At 37.9% G+C, this 16860-nt stretch overlaps 1 protein-coding gene across 1 annotated transcript in view; it reads left to right on the forward strand.

Moving 5' to 3' along the window:
• The window catches only part of FGD6 (FYVE, RhoGEF and PH domain containing 6), a 71299-nt gene that overhangs the window by 21627 nt on the left and 32812 nt on the right, over positions 1 to 16860 (forward strand). Inside the window, exons 3-5 of the mRNA XM_071552067.1 lie at positions 7657 to 7804; positions 10632 to 10699; positions 10792 to 10822. Of these exons, the coding sequence (XP_071408168.1) occupies positions 7657 to 7804; positions 10632 to 10699; positions 10792 to 10822 (247 nt within the window). The remainder of the gene's footprint in view (positions 1 to 7656; positions 7805 to 10631; positions 10700 to 10791; positions 10823 to 16860) is intronic.

Raw genomic sequence — 16860 nt, forward strand, 5'->3', positions numbered from 1 at the left:
CTTTTTGGCATAGAATGCGAGTCAGATTTTTTTTTTTTTTTTGCTTCTTGTTGAGGAAGGAAAGAAGTGTTGTTTTGGCCTGAGGATAACAAATGCTAAACTGAAAGCTGCTGGTGCAAACAGTGGGGTAACTTGGTTCCAGCCAGTCAGGTGCTGCAGTTTGCAACATGCTCAGCCAAGTTATAGAAGGAGCTGCCAGTGACATGATCTAACAGGCTAAATGTGGTGGCAGCTCTCAGTAGTGTTTGTGATATCCTCCTTGCCCAGAAGTCCCAGGTGTGAGCAGTGAGCACCAGAGGTAAACACTGGGACAAAGAGGGTAGTTCTTGGTGTTTCTCGGTAACTCCCGGCATTCCCACTTGGCCTCTCTCAGCAGCCAGCCTATTGCCTGGAAGGCAGCAGACAGCTTTCAAAGTACAAGCAGCTCTGTACCAAAATCCATTTCAAATAGCTTGTCTTGGGCTTTCCTTTTGATGATGTATCATTGTCATCAAGGATCCTGGCTTCCTATAATAAAAAGTAGTTGCTAATGCATGCATACAGTACATATGATATTGTTTAAAATAATTTTGTTTCAATTTTTGAAGTCTTTAAATTGCAATTTGAATTAAAAAAACCTGGAGTGCACGGAATATTTTCAAATTGAGTTGCTCAGCTGGATTCTGGTTCTTTGTTTTCTAGTTGTGATTCTTGAGGAGTGTTTGTTTGTAATTGAATACTTAAAATTCCGTAACTACCCTGGAGACAATGTAGCACAACAGTTATAGGTGGTGCAAATAATCATTGATTCATTGATCTGCTTTGTTTGTCTCTTGTTTTGTGGTGCTTTTTCTTTTAAAGACCGTTATAGAGGTCTGTTTCATTCCTTGCCATGTCACCTATGGAAGGAGCTTGCAGAAGGTACTAATGAATCTCACACATGTGATCTGTTCAGACATTCTTAAAATAATAGATGAATAAAAAGATAAAAATAATTGTCATGTTCCTTAGCATCAGACCAATAAAAATTTCTGGTCTGTTGACTTTTTTCTTTTTAGTCATAATAATACAAAGAACTTACTAATATCATGGAGTTGTTGCTGCAGAAGAATGAATGGCATAATATTGGTGCTATTGTGTAAAATCATATTTAAGAGGGCACCTTGCTATCTTGCTCTCTTGCTGTGAAAAACCACCATTTTTGGCAGAGAAGATGAAGCCCAAGCAGCTTGGCTGCAATAAGGGAACCAGTGTCCAGTGCTGGCAGCCAAGTAACGCTGCGAGAGCCGCAGCAGTCCCCACCAGCCTCTCACACTGCCCACAACAGCCAGAGAGGACAGATGTGATCTCAGCTTCAGCTGTTTTCATCTCTGCGTCTGTCATTAAACCAGAGAGGTGACTGATGCTGTGTGAATAACTCAGATAAGTAATCCCCCTGGCCTAGGTTGCTTTTCATCCTCATTTGCTACTTAATGGTCCAGTATGACTGAAGGAGAAATGAAAAGCAGGGGGACATGAAGAGGACAGTGAGGGAGGGATGCTTTTCAGCTCTAATGGTGGGCAGTCAACACTGTTCAGAGAACCTGAAGTTCAAATGATAGGTGAATATCTGGTGGGTTAGGTTCCAGGTGCATCTGAAGTGATAGGAAGTTCATCCTTATGCTTTCTAGACTGTTTTGAGAAAGGAAACGTGATGTTGGCTTCTTCAGGATGGTTATGGAGCTGAGGTACTGCAGCAAAATGTAACTCCTGCAAAAAACACAATAATCGATGCCTTTATTAATCTTGCTGATCTCTAATCTTCCTCATGTAAGTTCTTAAAACTTCCATAGGAGCTCACTAGTGATGTTGGTTGGTATTCCTTTTTGCCTTTATGCTTTGCCAAGTATGTGTGCTTTTAAGAACTGATTTTCTTTTTACTGAAAACCTGCAGTAATTAAATATTAAAGACATTAACTGTCTTTAAAAAGAATTATTAAATAAAAGAAAGTTCACTAAACAAAGTCAAGCAATTATTAACCAAGCAATAATTTCACTTTTGCTTTGGGTTTCCAGGAGTGTCTCCTATTGTCTTGAGCATCCAAATCAGGAAATTGATTTCTCAATTGTTTTGGGATATTGACTTGAGTTTTATATTTGCAGCCTTTCCGTGAAAGAGATTCTGAATTTAGATAAAACCAAACAGAAAAAATGCCATAGAACATTTTTTCTTTAGGTCTTTTATCCTTTGATTTTCCCAGAAATGTACAACTAGGATTCATTGAGGGAACTAGTCAGTGGGGCGTCCTGCCTTACCTACAGCTATTAAAAGTATGAGGATCTATGAAAAATGTGTAATAATGTGATTGGGTATTGCCTCCCTGCTTTTAGATCTTGAAAAACGAGCAGCTGATTATGCCTTAATTACTGAAATTGATTGCAGGGACTGATGGTATTAAAAGCCAAAAAAGGATAAATAGTAGTTGTTGCTCCTCTGGGGAAAAGGGAGGTGCAAACAGCTATGGAAAAGGATTTGAGATTAAATATTATAATAGGGCATGCTTTTTGGCTCTCTGGATGTTCTAGTGTGTATTTTTCAGTTCAGTAGGAACTTCAGTTTGTGTAATTTTGCCTGTATGTTGAAGGCTTTCTTTAAAAATAAACAAACAAAAACACCTACAAAAAATCGCAATGAAATACTGGAGGAAGAGACAGAAGGATAAAGCAGAGTATAATGGATATTCCTTTTAAAGCAACAAAAGGATAAGAAAGGAAGAATTTAGTGGAGTGCTGTGTGCAAAGTTCTGTTCATTCAGCACTCCTACGTACTTTTATTGCTTACTGGAAGCAGAGAAAAGATTTAAAAATAGTGAATATCACAAAGAAATGTGTATAAAGAAGCCGTGTGGATAAATCTATTTTAACTCATACTTTGGAGCTGTGAAAACTTGCTTTTTAGTAGTTAGGATGATGCTAACACTTTAAGTAATTCCAACATACTATAAAATATTTAATGTTGGGGCATTCCATGGCAGAAAATCTTTCTGATTCATCTCAGTCAAGCTTAATATACTATTTGCCTTCTAAAGGAATTGGAAACTGAGACTGAAATGTTAATCGTGACTTCAGGCTATAGTGCCATGTGTAGGGTTTAAATCAGCAGTGTCTGAAAGTGAAGCCTCAGGTGTATTTGAAGGTTCTGTAATAATACAAATAAGGTAATCTGAGCTAGTCTTGGTCACCTCTTGAAGACAGTAAGATTTATTTTTCTGTCTGTAATAGCTTGATGACATTTCTTAAGTTTTGTCAGTTTATCCTGCTGTGTATCTTAATAGGACTGACACGTTTTATTTCATTAATATTTTACTGTTGCAGTGGGAAGATACAGCACAGTGTATATGCACCATCCCATAAACTGCTCATTCCAAGGCAAACTGATGGTTTCTTCATTTTATGTGTCAAATAAAAAAGCCCCACATCTATATTTAGATAACTTGCTCACGAGATATGGCAAGATATTCTTACTCAGGGCACAGCACAGTGAGTTGGCAGGGATGGTGTTTCACATGACTGATAATGCAGAAGTTTCTCTTGGTGTTGCTGTGGGTAGGGCAAAGAATCGTGATGAAGAGAGAACAAGATAGAGATAGTTCACAGTATCCCCAAAATACCTATCAGAAGAGTTGCTTAAAATAAGCATTACTGCATGGTTGTGGTATTTTGAAAAGGGGGAATTCATGTGTGTTAGAAACTATTCTGTTTATTTAAAGATTTACGACTGTTTCCAAAGACATTTGAAGAGAAGTTTCACTGAAAAGAAACTGAAAAGAAGAGGTTTCACTGTATCCAGAGATAACTTTAAGAGAACCATGCGTACAGTTACGTTATAGATGACTTCAGAGGTAAAAGTACAGAAGAGAGTCATCAGTAAATACAAAACTGCTTTCTGTTTCATCAGAAAAGCCATAGCATTTACAATGAAAGGTTGAGACATAAGGTATGAGGAGAATCACGTTCTCCAGCATGTGACTGATAAAGGCAAATCAACACAGTGACTTTGTCACCGTTTTCTCTGAAGAAGAGACACAGCTGCAGACACCACCGGGAGGGCATCTACCCATGGCTACAGTATTGCATCCTATCCCTGAACTGGAAGCTTGTTTGAGTCTCGAAAATGGCTGGGTGTGAACTGATTTATTAATCATCTAATCATCCAAGGTGGTTTTTTTTTCCTTTAAAAAGCAATTAAAAAGGAAAAAAAAACATTAAAAATAACCACAGAAAAAGCCTCAACAAAATGTATGAGGTGGAAGAACTGGAGGCCTGTAAGCTGAGCACATAGAGGATAAAGACTTATGTGGATTACTAAGAGATGCTTTGGTGGAGCAGATACTGTATGCAAGATTTTATTTATGGTTCTCTCAGCTCTTATAGTTTCCTTCATGAATCGTAGGTGCATCTGCACCACAAAGGCCAGAAAAAGAGCTTACTGTTTAAGCATTGTGATTCATAGGAAGAAAAGAAATGTATACAGTGAGTGTCTCTCATTTGTGGACACTTGCCAAACATCCTAAATCATCACTTGTTAATTATTAAAATTTTAAAGTAGTTTTTTAACTGTAACTTTCTATTAGATAAGCCAATTAAGCTTACATTTAGAAAATGCTGTACACAACACTGGCTGTCTAGCTTGTTCTTCATCCTTCAGTGGTGATGGGATTATGTTTGCACAAGTAGAATACAGCCTGACATACAAGTATGCTTGTTTCTGACTTCCAAAAGGGTGGGGGTTTTTAAAACTTTGAGTTTTGGCACAGTTGCCCTGAAAAGTTTAACTGGAAAATGATAGCAAAATCTGGGAGAGGGCATCCAGTAGAATGTGCTTAGGCAAAAGAACAGTCATGTAAGAGATGTGAAAACAATGTTTTCTTGATGAGAAGGGATCTTAGTTAAAGGAAATTAAAGCAACAATTGAGAAAAATATTAAGGATAGGGAAAAGGGCAATAAAATGTCTATTAAACAAATTAAAATTTAGTGAATAATGGGCTAAATAATGAATTCAAGTGTGGGGAGAGAGAAAAGTGCTTAATACATTTTGCAATGGGGAAAAAAATGCCCCTGATCAGAGGTAGATTTAGTGACAGATGTGAATGGTAAAACTGAGTAATTTGGTAAAGGAAAGAATTGCAGTGGTTATTTCTGTTGCAGATTTTGACTAAAGCTGGGAGATATATCTACCTGATGTCATGCTACAGATGTAATAAAGATGTTTGTCACCTATAAAATTGGATGGCATGTGCTGAAATAAACATTCTCAGGCCAACAGATGACGTGACTGTGAATTATATAGACTAGATATGGAGTTTTCTAAATTGCTGAAGTTAATGAGTAACTGCAGAAGTCTTCATTTCCTGCTAGTGTGGTTGTAGGGAAAGCTCCTAGGTCCTTCCTGGAGACTCTGGGAACTATCCCTGGTGTACACTGTACACCATGTGCTGTTGTCATCAGCATATCTCTCTGGTGGCCGCCATCTTCCTGCATGAAGCTGATCACTTCCCAGCTGAAATAAATGGGTGTTTCTCTGCACCCAGGGTGCTGCAGCCTTGGCTCAGGACCTTGTTTGAACTCAGTGATGACTTTACAGTAATTGCCTTCCTCCCATTTGGTTCTGGGAGACAGTAACTGCTTGGGAGTTTCCTGAGTATTTCCTGTGTTGTCATAATAGAACTAAGCTATTTTAATTTTCTCTATATTCGTGGCTGACCAAAGTCTGTCCACAGACCAGCTAATCTTGTCTTCATCTCTAAATATATTTCTGTTTGTGATCAGCATTTGTGTGTTGGTTTTTTTGGTCGTTGGTGGTATTTATTTGGTTGTTTTATTAACTCTGTCTTGAGCATTGACTAATCAACACCTTGCTGTGGCAGAATCCCCTCCCTTGACCTGCTGGCCACACTGCTTTTGATGTAGCCCAGGGTATGATTTGGCTTTCTGGGCTGTTAATGCACGTTGCTCGGTGATGTGGGACTTCTTGTCCACCAACTGACCCAAATCCTTGTCCTCGGGGCTGTTCTCAATCAATTCTTCACTCAGCCTGTGTTTGTGCTTGGGATTGTCATGACCCAGGTGCAGGACCTTGCACTTGGCCTTGTTGAACTTCATGAAGCTTGTGCAGCCCCACCCCTCAGGCCTGTCCAGGTCCTCTGGATGGCATCTCTTCCCTCTGGCATGGTGACCACACCACACAGCTTGGTGTCATCTACAGATTTGCTGAGGATGCTCTCAATCCCACTGTCCATGTCATCAACAAAGATCTTCATCAGCATCGGTCCCAATACCGAACCCTGAGGAATTCATCAGCTGTTCAGGTTACTGGCAGACACCTTCCATGGGATCTACAGTGACAGGTTTTCTTTCTGGTAGCTATCACAGCTGGAGGTAGTGAGTCTGAATAGTTACCCACCATCCTTGCTTCCCTGTGATTCAAAGCTAGGAAAAGATCAGTTTTCACTACCCCCTGTGCAGAGAGGCAGAGGGCAGCTGGGTGGAGAAGCCCCGGGAGTTGTTGGCTGTGCAAAGTAAAGTGTTATCAGCCCAGTGAGATCTCTGCTGGCTGCAGCATCTTGGGGACAAGCGTGTCTGAATTTGCTTTTTGTTTTACAGGATAGCTATTTGGTTTTGGCTTATGTCAGAATAAGTATGTGGCATCCCAACATCTTTCTGCAGACCTTGAACACAGATTATGCTATTTCTGATAGTTTTTATCAGATACTTTTAAGGATTAAAAGTAAGAGCTCAGAGAATTGCTGTGTTTCTGTGTAATTTTACTAGAACTTAAGGTTCTGTTTCCTCTAGTCTTTGTTTTCTTATTTATCTTTCCCTACCCCCTTTTTTATTTTCTTCTAGAATTGTATTTCTTAAATCTCTATTAAAGTTGTCAAGGCAAGTTAGAAGAAGAAGGTTGTGTACCTGTCTTATGCAATTTTTGTATTGCAAATACAGCTGAAGCTAATGAAAAGTGACCTCTGTAATCATTGTACAGCAGCAAAACAAGGTTATATTTCATAGCTTTGACAGCCACCTGAAAGGTGTCTGTTTATGGGGGATGGGAATTTGTCATCACAGAAGCTTTTGCCTTCCTGTTTTTAAGAATTGTTGGACAGAGTGGTTATAATATTGCCATCCCTGATGCAGTTGTTTAGCATATGCATTGAGAAACAGCCCTGTGTATATACACAAATCTCGAGTTGCAGACAGAAAGCTCCAGTCTGGGTACCATGTCTGGAACAAGATCTGCTGCTATCAGACAGATAGCAATATGCCAGTGATCTTTCTTTATCCTTTTGGCATACAATATAAATGTTGCACTGTACATGTGCACAGCAATAAGGGAATAGATTTATTAGACTTTGTTGTTAGGCAAACTCTGATGGGCAAGAATAATATAAATACTCCAAAGGTACTGTGGCCCTTTGCTCACTGTCAATGAGCATTGTATCAATACTAGCATAGACAAACCATTGCAGAATTTTGAGTCTACTGTGAAAAAACCTACCACTGTGGTCATTTTCAGACTACCCACTACTGCTTTCAGTATTTCTGTTAACAAGTAAAGCATTTATTGTGGGGTAAACCAGAAAGGTCTTTACGTAAATAGAGTATGGTATGTTTATCGACTATACATATTTTAATTTTAGATCCTTAGAAGAACACCATGATCATCCTAATGTGGTAATGGGAGATATTCAGTCAGATGAAGAAGATATCATGAACAGTTCTGATGAAGATGATGACACAAATTCTGATTCCAGCAAAGGGGAGACTGATCCTCTAGAAGATAAACAGGTATCTTTTTACTTTATCTTCTAAAGCTATTCCTCCCTCTTGTACTATTTCTTAAGGTTTCACCTGTTGGGATATTTTCAAATAAAAGGACTTGAGTCAACATAACTTTATGTATTTCTTTTCATTATTCTTATTGTTTAGTGGGGTATTTTTCTAAAAGCTTAATTTCATATATGAATGTTAGCCTGATATTAAGAGATCAAGTTTAGAAATACTAAAAATGTGTGTTGCATGGCATAATTGTTCTCACTCTTTCACTGAATCATGGAGCAGCAGACCTGCCTACCATGCCCCTCTAATGGAATTACATGCACGAATGCACATTTAGAAATCTTGTTTTGAGAGTTATAAATAGACTTATAAAGAAGACAGCAATAACTGCTATAAATGAACTTTTGAGGCTTCTATCCCTCTCCTTGGGGATACTCACCTTCTTATTTCTCAGTCCTGGATGCCCTGAAACCAGCCCACCCATAGACCAGTGCCTCTCCTCAGCATCAGTGCTGGCAGCTGTTTCCTTTGATAGTAGTTATATTTGCTTCCTTTCCTTAAAAATAATTTTAACCCTGCCCCCCCAACGAGGCTCAATAAAATAAACAAACAAACAAACAAAAAACCCCAAGGAAACTTTTTAGTGCTGGAAGAGAAGGCTTGATTTGTCAGACCTGATGATGTTTAACCAAATTAGAGGAATAAAAGGAATAAATTGGGAAAGAGTCAAGAGAAAAGCTTGTTCCTGTTAAACTAAACTGTATAGAAGCTAACTTACCTTGTGTGCTTCTGGAGATGCCCTGAACCCTTCACTATGGAGTTTTACAGGAAAGTGTTCCCATTACAAGCGTTCTCGGGCAGGTTTTCCTGAGTAGTTCAGTGCTTGCTGTGAGGCATCTGCTGTGGGCTGGCTCCAGCTGCTTTCAGCACGTGTGGCCGGCAGCTGGGGATTAACAAGCAGCTTCCTTACAGGGAGAGCAGCTGCAGAGGATGAAGGAGTCTCTGCATTGGTCATCAGCTGGGCTTGTTTTGATTTTTCCTTACCACAAGCATCTGGCTATTTCAATGCTTTATATCTGTTCAGGGAGTTACAAGGCTCCTGTCCAATGCTGTGCCTGAGAGCCTTAATTTTATCCCTTTGGTTCTCCCTCTGGAGGCTCTCAGAGCCAGACTATCTTTGGCTGAGCAAAGGCAAGGTGGCATTTTCCGTGCCAGCTGGTGTGTGAAAAGTCTTTTAAATGGGGTTGAAAACAGACTGTGATACTTCATTTTGTAATTGTTTAGCAGTAGTATCTTCTTCTCAAAATACTAATTTTCATCTCATTTGCAACTGTTACGTCTACATCGATTGCAGATACCTTCTCTACATAATTGACATACTCGTGAATTCAGTCTTGTAGGGAGCTGTCACCTCTGCCTTCTAATAAGGCAGAGGCCTGAGGGTAGGTGTTACAATCTCACTTGAGCACGACTGACTCTCACTGGATAGACTGAAGTGGTTTTGGAAACATTTCATTTCAGAGGTCAAATCCCAGCCCTGTGTGCAGATGTCTACACTGCATATAAAATAAATAATGTGTTTTGTATGCATGTAATGCAACGCCAAATAATTTAATTTAGAAACTAATTTTAATTTAGTAATTAGGCACAGTGTCATTTGAATTCAAATTAAAAAGTTTAATTAAGATTTAGTTTTTTATTTCGAATTCAGCAATGTCATTAAAATTAGCCGTGAGTATCATCTGTTCCATGGTTTAATTTCCAAAACTTGAGATTTATTTATAGGTTTGGAGAAGAGCCAAATCTCCAGACAAATCTTGAAACATTAATGATTATGAACCAAAGTTTTGTGGATATAACACCACCAAAATCTGATTTTCTAGATGAACTGTTCAGTGCCTGTTTTAAACTGCCATACTCAATATAGCCTCCCTCCCTTATGTTGTGTATCCTGTGATGTTTTAGTGCTCCTCATCCACGTTCTTTCTATACAGCCCATTAAAATGAAAGCCTGAATGTCTAATAGACATGATGACAGCTGGCAGCAGAGAAGCATATGGCAAACCATGAGAGCAGTTTTGCGGAAAGGTGTTTTATCTGAGGGAAATCATATGTGGGAGTTGCACTGTGTAGCAAATGCCTGCCTCTTGTTTATTTTGTTGTACCTGTTCCCTCTACCTGATCTGATCTACTAGTAGGATTGATTTTTTGGGAGCCCAGTGTGTGCATAAAAACCAAGAGCATCTCCACAGTGTTTAAGGTAGATGACCAAGCTCACACTTCTGCATCTCTGCAGGACAGTTGCTGTGTATTCCAGCAGCCCCTTTAATAGATAGACAGAAGATGACTTCTATCTTCACTGTGATTTTTTTCCTGTTTTTCAGAAAATAAAATATATGTGTCTTTTAAAATGTTCCTGAAATAGATTTTAGTTTACTGCAAATATTACTGTTGCTGTATTAATCAGGAAAAAAGATTAAATAATATAGAAATACAATCTGTACTTTAATACTTTGGTTAAATAGTAATTGTTACTTGTTAGGACTTCATTCATTATGGGCTTCAGTGCTTCCTGTAATAATTAAATGAAAAAGCTGATAGTGTTGTAAAAACTAATCCTAGCTAATATTGTTGTTTCCAGCTACAAGCTAAATTGATTTTCTCACAGATCCTGAAAATACAGATTTCAAGCCAAGAAATTTCAAAGCAGCATAAAATGTTTCTTTTTAGAAATAACAACTGAATAATTACATTGGATTTGAGGAACTACTAGCTGGAAATGATCTTTATGACCATTTTAGTAGGTGCACAGTATAACATATCATTTCATTTGCAGAGTAAGGCAGCTGGAAAGAAAACAAAGGTTTACCATATTGCCAAGGAGATCATGAGCTCAGAGAAAGTGTAAGTGTCAATGCTAAACTTAACAGCTACTCAATTTATTTTAACTGGGCAATTAAAATGTAACTATTTGCTTTTTCTTGCTTTTCTGATAGGTTTGTGGATGTGCTAAAGCTCTTACACATTGTAAGTACTCAAAAAAGAAGTAGTTTCCTCTTCTATTTGTTTAATCTATTAAAGTTTTATGTTTAAGTTTTTTTGCAGTGACTGTGACTTTTTTCTGCTTTGTCTGCATACTCGAAATACAAAAATTAATCTGAACTTTAGTCTCACATTTTCTGTAATGGGTGAATATTTTGGTGGTTCCTTCTGTGTCTCCTCAATTAATGTACACAGTCTTCCAGCTGAGTGTGGGTGTTGCTTGAATACTGAAAATTGGATATATATCCATTTATGTTAATCAGGATCATATTTATAGTGAGCCAGCTTGTACTGGCTTATAAATATGTACATAGTAACAAACCCAAAGTTTTCTGTTAGAATCACTGTTTAAGTGGTGGGGGGAGGTGGGAACAATTTACCTTTAGAAATTGTACGTTAAAATGCACATTCTTTAAGTAATCCATTTAATAGCTCTAATAGTGCATCCATCACCATGGCGGCATGTATGTTTTTGGGCTGCAGTGCCTTGACAGATGTTTGCTCGTGATAATAGCTCTGATTGCAGTACCTGCAATGTCTTCAGCATGGTTTCATCCATGTTTATGCAGATCAGTCTTCTGTAAAACATGCTGTGTTGAAGGTGATAATAGTAAGCTAATGAAGGATTTTTCTTTCTCTAGCTCAGTTTTATGTGTTTTCTGTCAACTAAATGATATGTGTTTTTACCATTTTGTCACTCTCTTAAGTGCAAGCATAGTAATTTTTTTCCTTGAGCAATAGAAGTTGTTATATTGCAAACAGCTGCGTTGGTCTTTCTCAGTCTGTTGAGAAGCATGTTCTCTGAAACTGGGAATAAAGGTTCTTATAGGTGGTTGTATTCAGTCCTGTAATAAAGATTTTTTTTTTCCAGAAAGCAAAAAATTTACCACACCATTTGCCTGTTCCTCTCTTAGATTCCTTCTAGTACTTGATTTTCTGATTCTGTTCAAGCTTGGTTTTTAAAAGCTGGATCAAGCAGTTGTGGCGGCCAATATACAATTTATATTCAGCACGATTTCTGGTACAGAACTTTAACTACTAGTAACAGGAAGAGAGCTATATAATTTTAAATTATCATATTCTCCAGGCATGTAACTGATTTGTTAAAGGTGTCTTTGCTTTTCAGTTTACTACTTTTTCTGGTAACATGCAGTACTGGAAGAAAAGGCTGTTGATGAGGAGGAGGATACAGGCAAGCAGAAGAGGAATATAAGAGAGGGAAAATAATAGGATAAACTCTAAGTTGTCCATGCAGCGTAGATGTGCAGTGGTGTAGGATGTGTTTTGCTTTTCCTTTAATGGATAGCTTGCAACTCTATTCCTAGCTGCCAAATAAAAACTATTAGAATGTTTTTGTTGGCTAGCAGTAACAATCAGCATGTATTCAGCCTGGTCTAACAGAGAAGGTGCTAGGCTAGGAGTTGAGGAAATACTTGGTCCTCAACTTGTTTGCCTGGAGTGGGGAATCTTGGAGAATGGCCTTGTCAGAGAGGGTGCTAGTTTTGAGGCTCTATATGTGTGCATCTTTCATTAAATAAAAATTGCCATTGCTGAGAAAGGTTGCAGAAACATGGTTTTTTATTTCCACAGAGTTATATACCTGGTGTTTGTGTATGTTTGTCACAGAGATTATTAAATCTGTTGATTTAAATCTGTATTTCTTATGGATGACATTTTAATGTTGATAAAACTATCCTTTTTATTTCATATACACTGAACCACTTTTACTTACTAGATTCAGTGTCAGGATCACTAACTGCCAGTCAAGCAACCTCTAATAAATTTCTGGAACTAGAGCTTAGATTCCCCCCAGGTTGGGTTGTTTTACCCATAGTAAAGATTTTACTGGTATGGGGATGCTCTGTTACACCACCTGAGCCATCTATTAATCATTTATCGACTAATTCTATTCACAGTGATCTGAAATTGATACTATTTTCCTTGGTCTGCCTTACCAATGCCAGTTAAATGCAGCTCGTGGCACTTAATAGAGCCAAGGAACAGGACTGTTGATGTAAGGAAAAGGTTTTTAATTTGTTATGTCTTAGAGCCTTAGAAGTGGAGCATGAAGTAGCTGAGAAGGTGGGAATGTGATTGCAAACTGCTTATAAGTCCCACTGAATTTGTTCTTTTATATTGACAAAGTCAAGTTAGGTGAAGCAACTCTTGAAGATAGCAGGGTGCCTGCTGTCCTGTGTGGACAGTGTCACACCTGTAAGTACACCTGATGGCTCCTATTGAAGACACACGGCAAAAGTCTCGAGAAAATCATAAACATTGGGAGACACTGCTATAAATACTGAGTAAGCTGGTTGTAACAGACATAAGGGACTCACCTGGCTTTCCACATGCTCTCAAACAGACTAGATGAATGGGGTTGCTTGAGGGTGTAATCAAACATTAGGTGTAATCTTGAGTTCTCTTTATTTCTGTTCTTTCAGGGCACAAAATTCCAGTAAAATCCTTTTCGAAACTCCTGAAAACAAAGGGGGTTAAATCAAATTAGCTCTTCTGTATGCATCTTTGTGAGATGGTTCATGCATGGTCCCCTGAGGGTAAAAAAGAAATTGGGAGAAGTGTTATTTCTTCCCTGAGGGCACTTGCAGAAATAAGAAGCAGTGAACTGGCCTAAAGGGACATAGGAGAGGCAGACTTATCTCTCCTCTCTGAGTTGCTCTGTGCCCAAAGAATATTTCTGTATATTGTTGCCAAATATTCTGAAAAATAATTCATAGTAGATTTGGAAAAAGAATGTGATGAAAATATAGGTTAAAAAAAATAATAGCTGTGGGCTTTGGAGCAAAGGAAGTTCTGACCTCTGGTCCTGGCTTACAAGCGACCTACCATTTGGCTGTGAAAAATTCTCTCAACCTCCAAATCCTTTTCCTCCATCTGTAAAATTTCAAGATTTGACCAGTCTGAAGTAAATATGTCGAAAACTTTTTAGTCTCTGAAGTGCTTTAGAATTGCTGATTAAGGCACTTGCCAGACAATGAGTTGCAACTGTAGTCCTCTTATTAAAAAGGCTAGTGAAATAGTTTAGGTTTAGAAGGAAATATGGTTCTACTACCCAGCCTATTCCCTGAAATAACATTCTGGGAAAATGTCATGGTCAAATCATTGATTGTTGTAAAAAATTAATTATATTGTTAAAGACTTAAAATTATTTTACTAACTGAGGGGAAAAAAATGTGTGAAACTACTTGGCATCTTTCTAGAAGTAATCTTACATGTTTGAAAAATGTCTCAATCCACACTTAGTCATAGTCTTCATTAACTATGGTTGCTGTAGTTTAACTTAGCAGTTTATGGCTAATAGTCTGACTCTGGTTAGGAGTGCCTATTTATGTTTTAAATACTGTATTTGTGAAATCTGTAGCTGTGTTCCTAAGCAGTCACGTTTACAGTTTGTCACATGTAGCAGCCTGGCTGTTTCCCAGAGCATGAAACTTCCACTTCTCTTCTTCCTCCCCATAGGATGTCTGCGTGTGTTCCTTGAAAAGCATCGAAATGCAAACATGCTCTTTTTTTTCCCTTTAAATTAAACTGATATTTGAGCTATCTGCAGGTGTATTTAGCTGGAAGTTGTACCTCAGCGGAAAGGATTATGACTTACTTCTATTTTGCTGGTGGTATTTTCTGGGAGAACAGATCCAAGATGAATATTGGTTGAAGCGTTAGAGTAGAATATTGGACCATATTTAGATCATGTAGTACTTTCTGTTACATTTCCAAGAACTCTTAATTTCATCCATTTGTAATTATCTTCATTCATCTGTTAGATCCTTGAAGGTGCTTTTAACTGAGTCAGCAGCTGAGGGAGGGTTTCGTCTGCTCCATACCTGTTTTGGTTTACAACTAAACTAGTTGCTTTGCTCCTTATACTGACATGGGCAGGTCGCTTTGCTGGGAGCTGAGATTCCTCCAGTGGAAAGGACTGGGAGGGATCATGAGTCAGGACCTTTGCAGAGGGGAAGTGCGTGGGCTGATTGTATGTGATTCACAACAGGGTCAGAATTATTTCAGATATCACGGCCTTTTGCTTATTTAAGGAAGCTGCATTGAAGGAGGGATGGGAGGAAACAAAAGCAGTGATGGTGATATCCTTCTCAAATACTGCTTAAAAACTGCACAGCTCTAAAGGAAGTGTATACTAATAGGATAAATAAAATTCTCTAAACCTTTTCAAGTTTGAAGTGTTTTATCCACAGTAATTCAGCAACATTATGTACTCAGAAGTCCTTAATATTCCTAGACTAGATTTTCATAAGGACTAGTACCCAGTGGGATGCTATCTCAGTCTAGAATGGATTAAAACACATTCTGGTTTGGAAAGAATGTTCTTCCCAGGGATGGTGATGGGTGCTGTCCTTGTGAAGTAGCTGTGTGAAGACAATTACCTTTACCTTAGCAGTAAAAAGTGGTATCCGAAGATTGTTACTGGACCAGAATAAAATGCAGAAACTGTATAAAAGCATTTCAGAAAGTGTACAGTAGTTTCCCCTCTTCTAAAAGGAAAAAATCATCCTGATAAGAAGGTGGGATGATTCAGTATAATTAGCATAATATTCTGGTCATACAGCATATGAAACTTGTCTAGAGTTGCAAATGTTTCAGTGAAATAAGTACATTAATGCCAAAGCATAGCATGTTGTTTGGTTTATTTTTGTTTATTGGTTGGAGTTTGTTAAATTGGTAAGATTGTATTATTTGAAAGGCTCATTTTTAATTAAAAAGTCTGTCTTTAAAATTCACTGTAATGGATTGCTGCATTGCTTCAAACAGAATAATTTCTAGGACAACCTCGGTGATTGTCTTTGAACAGACTGATGAAAGCTATGCTTTTCAGCAGTGTTATATAGGACTGTGTGCTAAATATGTTTGTAATAAATCATTTCATGCAGGTATATATAAATATCAGAGCAATGTATGTATTATTTGCAAGAGCAATTTTGGTTTTATTTAGCAGTTAATGGATATAGGTTTACAAGGAGCTAGACTCTGGTGCTTTAAATTACTTTTATTGCAATTTCTAATTTTTAAGTCATTTATCTACTTGTATAAAAAGTTGTCATCTGAATACCTTCCACCCTTTGGAGTGAAATTTCAGAGTTTATTTTGTAAGTTAACATGTTTTACATTGGGTAATTAAAATAGACCTGTTCTATGTTTTGTGGCTTCGGATAAGAAATTACTTTCTCAGAAGGTCAGCACCTTCAAGTATAAACACTGTTAACTCCAAGCTTGTTACATTTGTTTGACTTTTCCCACCCCCAATCCCAAGGCATGTTCTCTCTGCCTTTAACTCTTAAGTTTATCTCAAGATGAACTTGGCATGACAGTTACTTCACACCCACAGCCAGGTTAAAAATAAATCTTAATATGATTACAGTGTCAAATGCATAGTCAGTAGTGAAGACTTGATAATTTAAAAAACCAGGACAGATAAAAAAGCATTGAGGTTTACTTCTTGTTGTTTCACAGGATGCTTGACGTATTTTGCAAGCTTCACCTTATCTTTCTTACCTACCTTTCCTCTCTGCAAGTCTTCCTCCTTTTACTTAGTTGTGGAATGAGCCAGAGAGGGTGATGAAGCAAAGTTTTGGCTGGCTATTTTAATGATAGAACCTTTCATGGCATGATCTAAATCCTGATGAAGCTGGTGGACTTTGGATCAAGGTTGTTGAAAACCCAAATCTGTATTTGGAATACACTCTGCAGATTCCTTGAATACTATATCTACAAGTTATATAAATGCTCTTAACTACAGATGACATTCCTGTGTTATCTAGTGCTTAAACCTGGCTCCCTGCTGTCCTTTTATTATTTGGTCAGGGGAAAGCCTGGGCTGTTGATTACTGTACATACAAAACTGCTTTTCTTTTTGTCATGCAAGTAGCCTTATGGCATTCAGACAAAATTCTTGTTTCATCCTATGGCAAAGTACATACAGTATATTGTATGTGTATGGGATTTGGGGGGGAAGGAGAATATTATCATAATATGATGATGCATTTTGCATG

This window comes from Pithys albifrons, chromosome 3 (assembly GCF_047495875.1).
Source record: "Pithys albifrons albifrons isolate INPA30051 chromosome 3, PitAlb_v1, whole genome shotgun sequence".
In the NCBI taxonomy this organism is placed as follows: domain Eukaryota; kingdom Metazoa; phylum Chordata; class Aves; order Passeriformes; family Thamnophilidae; genus Pithys; species Pithys albifrons.